This window comes from Propithecus coquereli, unplaced genomic scaffold (assembly GCF_000956105.1).
Source record: "Propithecus coquereli isolate 6110/MARCELLA unplaced genomic scaffold, Pcoq_1.0 Scaffold49, whole genome shotgun sequence".
NCBI classification, from domain to species: Eukaryota; Metazoa; Chordata; class Mammalia; order Primates; family Indriidae; genus Propithecus; species Propithecus coquereli.
In genome coordinates, this window is record NW_012150729.1 from 2,740,288 (window position 1) to 2,751,799 (window position 11,512).

At 34.8% G+C, this 11,512-nt stretch overlaps 1 protein-coding gene across 3 annotated transcripts in view; it reads left to right on the forward strand.

Annotated features, from left to right (window-relative positions):
* Positions 1-11,512, forward strand: part of SLC4A10 (solute carrier family 4, sodium bicarbonate transporter, member 10) — a 409,333-nt gene that overhangs the window by 165,482 nt on the left and 232,339 nt on the right. For all 3 annotated transcript variants that reach the window (XM_012655843.1, XM_012655844.1, XM_012655842.1), the window contains one exon: positions 9,315-9,396. In XM_012655843.1, the coding sequence (XP_012511297.1) occupies positions 9,315-9,396 (82 nt within the window). The remainder of the gene's footprint in view (positions 1-9,314; positions 9,397-11,512) is intronic.

Genomic DNA, 11,512 nt, shown 5'->3' on the forward strand with positions numbered 1-11,512 from the left:
GGTATTTGTATACACAAGGAGTGCAATGCGCACCACCCGAAGGATGCACATATTTGAAACATGGACGTGGCGGGGGGACCAAGGGCAACATACGTAACCTGAACATCTGCACCCCCACAATATGCTGAAATAAAAGTAAAAGGAGAAAAAAAATAAATAAATAAATTGGGCAAAGTCTAGCTGCTTTGTCTTAGAGAATACATGCATTTGTATCAGATTCTGCATTAGGAATAAAGGTTTCATACTCATAATGAAAAAAATGGGGATTTATAAGGAGAGGGAAGGAACAGGGTAGAAGAGCAGGAATGCAAGTAGTTGTAGGGAAGAAAGAATTCTGAATTGAAAATGAACTGCAGTGTCCTCCATTAATTCACTTTAGAATGTGAAGATAAACTACTGATAGGATTACATAATGGACATGAAAACATTTGAATTTTTCTGCTCATGCATGCATTATTGTTAGATTTATTTTGTAAAACTGGAAAAATTATAGTTCATTGAAAATAGTGGACAAGAGTTGCGGTAAATCACAATAATGCATTTTTTTACATATTCATAACGAGCTTAATGATATTCACAAACAATTCTAGAAGAAATGGTTGATATTTTTATGTGAACATTTTAACAATTAAATGTACTGGCTCATATCAGTTACTCCCGCACGAGAAAATACACTGGCTTAAGAACACTACAGATATCAGAACTGAGTTAGAAATCTCTTTCCTCTGCTATTGCTAATATTTGTTTAGTAAACAATAACAACAACAATAAATTTCTTCCTTTTAAAGAAATTTTTGGAGGCGGATATGTTCCCACCTTAAAAATATATATTTGGATTCAAAATACAAATGTCTTACTGTTTAGAAGTCGTCAAATTGCAGAGAATCGTAGGATGCTTTTGGTTATGTCACTTACATACAGTTTGTCTTTAAAATAGCTGAATATAAATTCTATTTACTTCTAATCAGGGTTTAACTGGTGCAAGCAGGTACATACTCTTTGTTCTTCCTTTAGAAGGCATAGGGGATATGTACTTTAGTGGGACTAGGAAGAATAAACTATTATATTCCTGGTAAAAGGAAGAAAAAATTTAAAATAATTCAGTAAAAAAACATGACTTATGCAATTATAAGCCCTAACCTTAGCACAACTGAAACTTCAAAAATTGAAAAATATTAACTTGAAAAGTTACAAGTTATGGTTTATTCATTTGGTTATCAGACTATGTAAATAGACTTAGGACGTGATTTCCATATGGACTGGTTACTGTTACTCTGTTCCAGGGCCATAGTCTTTACCAATACTTTTCAAATTGCAGGTGACTACTCATTATTAAGTCCTGAAATAAATTTAATGGATAGTGACTAGCATTCTTAAATGAAATAGAATATCCTAGAACAGAAAATGTCAGAGTGCATTGTTTATAGTAAGGGTAAGTATTGGTTTATGAAACTTTTGATTACATATATATGAATATGGGACTGTGTTGGGACATAAAATATATTTCTCACTATAGGTCATGTTGGAAAAAATTTTAAAACATTGTCATATACTACTTACTGGAATCAAGCATCTCATAAATGTTGACCCAATGGTGTAGGAAGGGTAAATTGTATTGAGGGACAATGTAATATATTTATGTGTTTTCTTCCCTGCACAGTGCTAACATGTGTTCCTAAATGAGCAAACACATGTGAAAATTAGGATGAATTAATGTGTTTGATGTTCAACAGATCTAGAGAGTGACTCAGTACAAAATGAAATAAAAATTTATCGTACTGGTGTACTTGGGGTAACCAAAACTTCGGACACTCGGGGCTATAGGTCCCTCTGCATTCCCTTCATCATACACAGATGCTTACTTGCTGTTGGTAGCAAAGGGGAAGGAAAATGCTCTATTAAAAAGTCTGGAGTAACATTGAAATGATCTTTTGAACCATAACCAAATAGAGAACTTTTAGTATATGTTTTAGAATTAATTTCTATCTTGGGAATTTTCAGCCTAAAAGATCATACATTTAATGTTTCTGTGGAACCTCCAGTGAGTATTTAAAGGGGATAACGTATATGAAGCTGCAAAATGAGACATTTATATTTAGTTACATTCATATTCTTACTTTTATTTTTTTCCTTTCCAAGAAACATTAAAATTAAGTCATTTCTACTTACAACTTGTATAGCAATTAAGTAATTAACTATGTCTTATTTAGATTCCACTTCTAATTCTGCTGCAAAATTTCACTTTATCTCAGTATCTTTCCATTACCTATGCAATGGAATTATCTTCTGTTCAAGAATAGCAACATGCTTTGTATAAATAAAGAGAAAAACCATTTTTTATAAGTTGAAAATTGATTCAGGCCCTTGGAATAAAAATTAAATGTTTTATGGTATAGGAGAAAACATCTTCCTTTTAAACCTTCCATTTTGCCATTATAAGATATAATAAAATATGTCCCCTTAGACCTCTAAACATGGAAGCGTGACTTAGCTTGTGGCATTCTGCCTAATAACACCCCAGAGGGTAGAAATGCATTCCAATGTAACATATATTTGAATATGTTTTGAACAAATAATTAATTTGATTTGTAAATACATCAAAAACAGATTCTAAATAGGCTGAAACTTGCATTTGTTTCATTTATGAAAAGTATATAAATTCAATTTTAGTATTTTTTTCTTGCTTTTATTTGTCAAATTTTTTTTTGTATTGCATTGTAGTTTATTCTACTCTATACTTTTTTTTAAATTTCAAAATATTAAGGGAGTACAAATGGTTTGGTTACACGGGTGGCTTTTGTAATGCTTCAGTTACAGCTATAAGTGCGCCCATCACCCAAATGGTGTTCATTGTAACCGTTAGGTAGGTTTTCATCCCTTCGGTGAAAACCCCACTGCTTCTGCTTGATTTCCACTGAGTTTTACTTCACTCTGCATATGTGCTCTCACTGGTTAGTTCCAGTTTAATAGTAAGTATATGTGGTGTTTGTTTTTCCATTCTTTAGATATTTCACTTGGGATACAGGTCTCCAGTTCCATCCAGATTGTTGCAAAGGGCATTAATTCATCTTTTTGTTATGGCTGAGTAGTACTCCATGGTATACATATACCACATTTTGTTAATCAACTCATGAATTGATGGGCACTTGGGTTGATTCCACATCTTTGCAATTGTGAATTGTGCTGTGATAAATGTTCAAGTGTAGGTGTCTTTTTGATAAAATGACTTCTTTTCCTTTGAGTATATACTCAGTAGTGGGATTGCTGGATCATATGGTAGGTGTACTTTTAGTTCTTTTAGGAATCTCCATACTGTTTTGCATAGAGGTTGTGCTAATGTGCAGTCCCACCAAAGTCTATAAACATTCCTTTCTCTCTGCGTCTACACTGGCATCTATTGTTTTTGGACTTTTAAATAAAAGCCATCTGACAGGTGTAAGATGATAGCTCATTGTGGTTTGAATTTGCATTTCCTTGATAATTAGCAATGTTGAGAATTTTTCATGTTTATTGGCCATTTGTCTACCTTCTTTTGAAAAGCTTATGTTTATGTCTTTTGCCCACTTTTTTTATTTTTTATTTCAGAGTATTACAGGGATACAAACACTTTGGTTACATAAATTGCCTTTGCACCACCCAACAAGCCTGCCCATCCCCCAGAGAGTGTGCACCACATCCATTAGGTGTGGATTTATCCATTGCCTCCTACCCTGTCCCACCTGCCTGCCACCCTATGAATGTTACTTACTATATGCGTACATTAGTGTTGATCAGTTAGTACTAATTTAATGGTGAGGTGTTTGTTTTTTGGTGTTTGTTTTTTCATTCTTGTGGTACTGTGGTGTTTGTTTTTTCATTCTTGTGGTACTTCACTTGGAAGAATGGGCTCCAGCTCCATCCAGGATAATACAATAGGTAGTTAATCATTTTTTGTTTATGGCTGAGTAGTACTCCATGGTATAATATACCATATTTTATTAATCCACTCATGTATTGATGGTGCCCACTTTTTAATGGGGGTTTGTTCTTGCTGATTTGTTTGAGTTCTTGGTAGATTCTGGATATCAGCCCTTTATCAGATGTATAGTTTGCAAATATTTTCTCTCATTCTGTATGTTGTCTATTTGTTCTGTTGATTATTTCCTTAGCTGTGCAGAAGCTTTTTAAATTAATCAAGTCTCATTTATTTATTTTTGTCATTGCTATAATTGCCTTTGGGGTCTTAGTCATAAATTCTTTGCCTAGGCTGATATTGAGAAGAGTTTTTCTTGCATTTTCTTCTAGAATTCTTATGGTTTCATGCCTTACATTTAAGTCTTTTATCCATCTTGAATTAATTTTTGTGAGTGGTGAGAGAACAGTCTTTTATCCATCTTGAATTAATTTTTGTGAGTGGTGAGAGATATGGATCCTCTTTTATTCTTTGGCATGTGGCTATCAAATTTCCCTAGCACCATTTATTGAATAGGGCTTCTTTTCCCCAGTGTATATTGTTGTCTGCTTTGTCAAAGATCAGTTGGCTGCATGTAAATAGTTTTATGTATGGGTTCTCTGTTCTGTTCCATTGGTCTATGTCTCTATTTTTGTGCCAATAGTATGCTTTTTTTGGTTACTATAGCATTGTAGTATAGTTTGAAGTCTGGTAATGTGATGCCTCCAGATTTTTTCACAGCCCAATTCTAGCTGACCTACAAAGAAGAGCTGGTACCCATACTGCAGAAATTATTTCATAACATCAAGAATGAGGGAATCCTCCCCAACTCATTCTATGAAGTCAGTATCACCTTGATACCAAAGCCAGGAAAGGACACAACAAAAAAAGAAAACTGTAGACCAATATCCTGTGTGAAGGTAGATACAAAAGTCCTCAATAAAATACTAGCAAACTGAATTCAACAGCACATCAAAAAAATAATCCACCAGGATCAAGTGGGCTTCATCCCAGGGATACAAGAATGGTTCAACATATGTAAATCAATAAATGTGATTTACCACATATACAGAAGCAGAAACAAAGACTATATTATCATCTCAATAGATGCAGCAAAAGCATTAGACAAAATTCAGCAACCTTTCATGATAAAAACCTTCAGCAAACTAGGTACAGACGGAATATATCTTAAAATTAGAAAAGCCATATATGACAAACCCACAGCCAACATCATATTGAATGGGGAAAAGTTGAAAGCCTTCCCCCTAAGAACTGAAACGAGACAAATATGCCTGCATCACCACTTCTATTCAACATTGTGCTGGAAGTCCTAGCCAGAGCAATCAGGGAAGAGAAAGAAATGAAGGACATCCAAATTGGGAAAGAGGAGGCCAAACTATCACTTTTTGCTGATGATATGATTTTATATCTAGAAAACACCAAAGACTCTGCCAAGAGACTCCTGGAGTTCATAAATAAATTCAGCAAAGTCTCAGGTTACAAAATTAATGTACACAACTCAGTAGCATTTCTATGTACCAAGCTAAGAGTCAAATCAAAGACTCAGTACCATTCACAATAGCTACAAAGAAAATAAAATGCCTAGGAATATACTTATCCAAGTAGGTGAAAAATCTCTACAAAGAGAACTATGAAACACTGAGGAAAGAAATCATAGATGACACAAACAAATGGAAAACAATATCATGCTCCTGGATCAGTAGAATCAACATTGTTAAAATGTCCATACTACTCAAAGTGATTTACAGATTCAGTGGAATCCACATTAAAATACCAATGTCATATTTCACAGATATAGAAAAAAATAATTTTATACTTTTTTGGAACCAGGAAAGAGCCTGAATAGCCAAAGAAATCTTAAGGAAAAAAAAAAAAAAAAAACAACAGTCAGATTTTTAAAACTTTGCCCAAGAGCAGAGCAATGGCCTCTGAATCCTATTTTCATATCCATATTTTCTTGTTCATAGTTTATGTTTCCTTAACTCTGGCCTGTTTCAGCACATGTTGTCAGACAGACACAGGACCACAGGCTAACAAACATGTCCTTCTGCTGTATACTTTTCTGTATGTAAAGCACAGAAGAGTTGATCTTCCTAGGTTGAAATATGTCTATAATCCTTTACCCAAAAGTACTAATTTGTAAAACATGGAGGCCAAATAATTATCAAGTTTATGTTCAAGAGTTATAAAACATCTATATATGTAAATAATACAGGCTTTTTCACAGACATAAGAATTTTTAAACTTTACTTGGTATAAAACATCATGCATGTTAGGTACACTTTTCCCTGCTTTAGACACCTGACTATAACATCTCTTCAGTGTTCTAACACTGCTGTTTATCCTGTCCTTGTAAATAGTTAGGAAAACAGTTAACCATATACCTCCTACCTCATTTAGTCCAGTTTCTATTTCCCTGAAGACTTTTCTAAGAGATTAGTAAACGAATCAGAAAAGCTAATTGGAAACAGGTTATTAATGTCCAAGAATGGTGCAGCTTGCTATTCTCTGTTCTTACAGGGGGTTTAATTGTCTTTAATGCTTTATCCAAAGGAAGTTGAAAATATTGTGATATTTTTCTCTTAGAATCCTTTGCCTTGATCACCTCAAATTAGGGCATTTGGGAGTAATTATCTGTTCTGATTATCCGTAAAAAGGTCCCAATAATGTCAAGTAAAATATCATTCTCAAAGGGGATTTTGAATTTGTACTCTTCTCAATGACTCAATTTCTTCCCGTACTCATTCTGTCACTGTTGGAAGATTATATCATCTCTCAGTTGCCCCCCAAAAGAAGACCATTTGGATGCTTTCTCACATACCATTCTCTTTTTTTCTTCAGAATACCTCTGACTATATAACACCCCCTAAACATTTCACCCAAATCACAGAAAGAAGGGAGTCCCTATCTTTAATTCTAGTAGCTTAGACTTTAGATCAGTGTTATATTCTTTCCTGGTACCTGGGCCAGGGAGATTTTTTATTTACTTCTTTCCTAGTGTCTCACTTCTCTTCTGTATTGACACGTTCCCTTTAGCCTTGAGAGAGGCAAAGATCTAACCAACTTGAAAAAGAAACTTCCACTCTAATTTTGAAGATTTTTCTAAGGAAAATCTATTTCTCTTTCAATTATTCATTCTGGAACTGGGGGAATAACCACAGGATGTGTTCAGGAACCCACTGGGTGTATGGTGAGAGAGATTTGAGCTAAAGTTCTATTGATTTCCTAACATCCATAAACCCCTACTCTGGCTGGTGAATGACCGTGATATTGGGATTAGTGTCAATTCAGAGCCAGTGTCCAATAATCCCCCAAAGGTCTGATTATTTCCTTTTCCCCAATGTACAGTCATCCTGGTAAAAAGTGGAATGTCCCTTTGGGAAGACTGTGAGAAAGACTGAAAATTTTTGGCAATGTAGCAGGATCCTTCCTCAAGTGGACCTGGCCTCTCCTTTATTGAAGGGGTTCTGAGTCTGTACATTGGTTCAAGTATAGGAATTGATTGAGAGGCCATCACTCTCTCTTTTTATGATGCAAGTTAGACTTCTGTTCCCCTGACATAGAACTTGTTTACTTTTATAGATCAAATAAGAATTTAGTAGACTGCCTATCTATTTCACTTCTAGGGTCACCCTGATCAACTAACCAATTCCATAGGTCTCTGTGAATCAGACTGTGCTGAGTATTGTTTTGACTCCGCTGTCCATATGGTAACCACACCAGTCTTGACTTTGGTGATTCAGTGCTGTCTCTTGGCCCCTGTCCCCCTGGGATCTAATTACCCTCATTGTGTTTTAGAATCCCAGTTTGATGGCAGTAGTCCAAATTGTAATTCCTGACCTAAAGAGAAGAGAGTTAACAGAGGTCTTCAAGGATACTGGGCTTCTCATCATAAATTTATTTCTCACAATCATGATGAAAGGTGTGTCTTCTGGACCCTCCTGGCATGGGCAAGCAGGCCTTAAATGACGAACTCTAACATTTCAATCTCATTAAGCCTTCGTATGATTTCCTCTATGGTATATCAAAGCAGTATATCAACAACATTGGAAAATAATTTTGCATCATTTAAAAAAATGTCTGTGTATAGTTTGACATTATTGATTCTTTTTTTATTTCTCTTCTCCTTACTCTAATTCTTCATTATTTACAAGAATTCTCCAAGGTGAAGACATTCTCCAAGTTTGAGGTTTGCTTTCTCCCTCTCTCTCTCTATTCTATCCATGGTCTTGATTTCTTTCTTCTCTGGATTCCCATAACTCTGACTTTTCAGTACTGCATATTACAGCATTTAGTCAAAGATTGCTTCCTTAATGAAACAAAAGCAGGTCCCCAGTGTCTGATACTACAGTGTAGTTGATGGATACAAGAGAAGATCGGTTTATTTATTTTTTTCCTTCTTTAGCACACTCTTTGGCTTTCAAAGAAGAAGCAAAAATATTTTTCTTTCTTACTAGTCATATGCTAGAATAGACTTAGGAATAGATTTTGGAAGCATCATTCATCTTTAGTCTATCTTTTCATTTCTCCTTTTGTGCTTGGTGTTCACTTTTAAGGCAGTTTTTACATAGTTGTTCACGACCAGATAGAAGTTGTAAATATAGTAGTTTATATTTTACTTCATTTAATATTTTGTATTTTGTCCATTCCTGCATGGTCAAAATGGATTATATTCAACCCTCCCCCCATTATTTTATTGAGTACCAAATTAGTGAGTATATTGTTTTGAGCGTGTTTACAATGTTCAAAAGACATTGTCTCTGCCCAGCCATTCTAAATTGGTAAAAATATATATGGAAACTAAATGAAGCTTTAATGCAAATGATTATAATTCACTGTTTAATTTGAATAAAATGCATTATACTGAAGCAGAGTAATTAGAGTTGTCATTTACCTAATAATTGCTATTAATTGCTTTCAAGGGATTAGATACCCCAATTCCATTTTTAATGACAGTGGAATTATTTCACCTTGCCATAGCATTAGTGGTGTTAACACTAATGATTTGCCTGTTTTTCTTATACAATTCAAGATATCATCTTGTTAATAAGAAAGAATTCTTTATCAGGGATAAAAATGTATATTACTAAACTGACAGGATACCCATTTGTTTTCTATATTTTATCTCACTAACAAATGGTGGCAACTGAGACATTTGACTGCCTTCAATGTCAGGGACATCAAATGACATTCCTTCTCTGAATATGTGGCCAAATTTATTTTACTTTCCTCTTTAAACCAACACTCAATAATCAGACTACTCATGCACAAGTAGATTTAAGTGACTGAATTAAACCCCAGAATATTAGATCATGGTATTATCATGTATTATCATTTAATCTTCTTTCTCCTTATTCTACAGAGAAATGATGAAGAGGCAGTTGTGGATAGAGGTGGAACTCGTTCCATTCTCAAAACACACTTTGAGAAAGAAGATTTAGAAGGTAAGACATTCTGTTTGTTGGGGTAGCTATTGGCGTGCTTTCTGAAAGTATTTCAGAGAGAAATGTGAAGTTTGTCAAATTGTGGAGAATTGCAAAAGTTGATATAAGAGTAATAGTAGTGCATTGGTGGGGGTGGGGTAGATATGATTGTTTCGGGGCAGTCAGGAAAGCCGATAGTCAGACCTGCAAACAATGAGAAGCCTTCATTCATCTAAAAGACATTTAATGAACTCCCACTATATTGCAGGCACTGTGTTGTATGCCAGTCTTTCAATAATCCTTGCTTTAAGGAATTATAATCAATTGGGAAATGAAAAGAAATGATGACAGATCAGCATATCAAGTGCTATATGAGAGGTGAGTATAGGACAGGAGGAATGTCTGACTCAGCCTATGTTGGCAGAGTAGGCTGTCACTGGAAGAGAGTTAAGGACAATTGGAATTCTGGTTTTACTCGGATATATATAACACAGAGGTGGAAGCACCACTTATGTGTGTTCTTTCCATTGGGAGGGGCAGCTAATCCAACAGGGAGGTAGTATGGTCAAGTGGTTAACTGTTAATTTCTCTGTTCCTCAGTTTTCTTAACTGTTAAAATAAGGATAACAATGGAATATATTTCCTAAAACTTTTTATGAGAATTAAGGGAAAATTACTTGGAATAGAGTTAGCATAAAAGTTAAGTAAGTATTGACAATTATTGTTTCATCAAAATTTAATGTTTTCGAAGCACTAGTTCATTTTTATTTTTTAACCAGAACTTATTGCTGGTGAGATACAAAGTATATAGTATTTGTCATCTTTTGATTGAACAGCAAAACTCAGGTGATCTTAAGAACAAATAATCAGAGAAAGTTCCTAATAAACCACTGAGCTGAGAGGTAAGGGTTTTTTCACTTACCTCTTTAATGTAATGTAACCATTTAAATTACAATTAAATTCATTGGTCTTGGATCTTATCTTTAGCCACAACAGTTCCATAACAGGGGAGTTAATATAATATTTAGAAACAACTTTCAACAACTATACCTCTCTGTGCCTGACATTTTGCTTGACACACAGGAAATACGCAGGTCCAAGAAAGTTATACTCATTGGGTTGGCTTAGTGATTTACTATGCTATACACATTCATTACATAAATTGAAGCCAGCAAAACCTTGAAAAATCTAAACTCGTAATGGATAATGTAAAAATAATTTCTCTTTGAGTCTGAAATGCCATTATATTACATTTTTTTCATTAGCATATTTGCTTTCCTGTTTATGTCATGCCATGACAAGCTATTTTTGTATTCACTAAACACATACCAAAAAACCTAACAAAGCAAGAAGTTAGTCTAGAAATATTTCTCCCTCTCTCTCTCTATTCTATCCATGGTCTTGATTTCTTTCTTCTCTGGATTCCCATAACTCTGACTTTTTAGTACTGCATATTACAGCATTTAGTCAAAGATTGCTTCCTTAATGAAACAAAGGCAGGTCTCCAGTGAAGAAAGAAGAAATTTGAGACAAAAGTCCACCGAAAAACCCTTAATACTGTCTTCAATGAGCAATTTACTTTCAAGGTGCCATACTCGGAATTAGGTGGCAAAACTCTGGTGATGGCCGTGTATGATTTTGATTGTTTCTCCAAGCATGACATCATTGGAGAATTCAAAGTCCCCATGAACACAGTGGATTTTGGCCATGTAACCGAGGAATGGCATGATCTGCAAAGTGCTGAGAAGGAAGAGGTTAGAAATTATTAGCATTTCTCATATCACAAGCTGTATTCACCAGTTGCTCATGTAATAGCCTATTGAGAGATGTTCTTTACAAAGGGTGATGTGGGCCTCCATCTGTTAACAGCTGGCAAAATAGGGTCAGCGGGACTGTATAACCTTGTTAAGAAGTACTAAATATACAGGTCTTCTGGGTGTTATTTGAAAGAAAAAGAGAGATTTGTGTACTGAGTCTATGAACAACTCTCCCAGACACACACACACACACGTGTGCAGGAGAACTATTTCTAAAAGCTTACAAAATGCCCCGTAAGCATAGAACCTGCTTCTTTACAAGGACTATGAAAAATCATCTTATTCCTCATATTTTTCCACAATCATTTTGTATTTTCTAC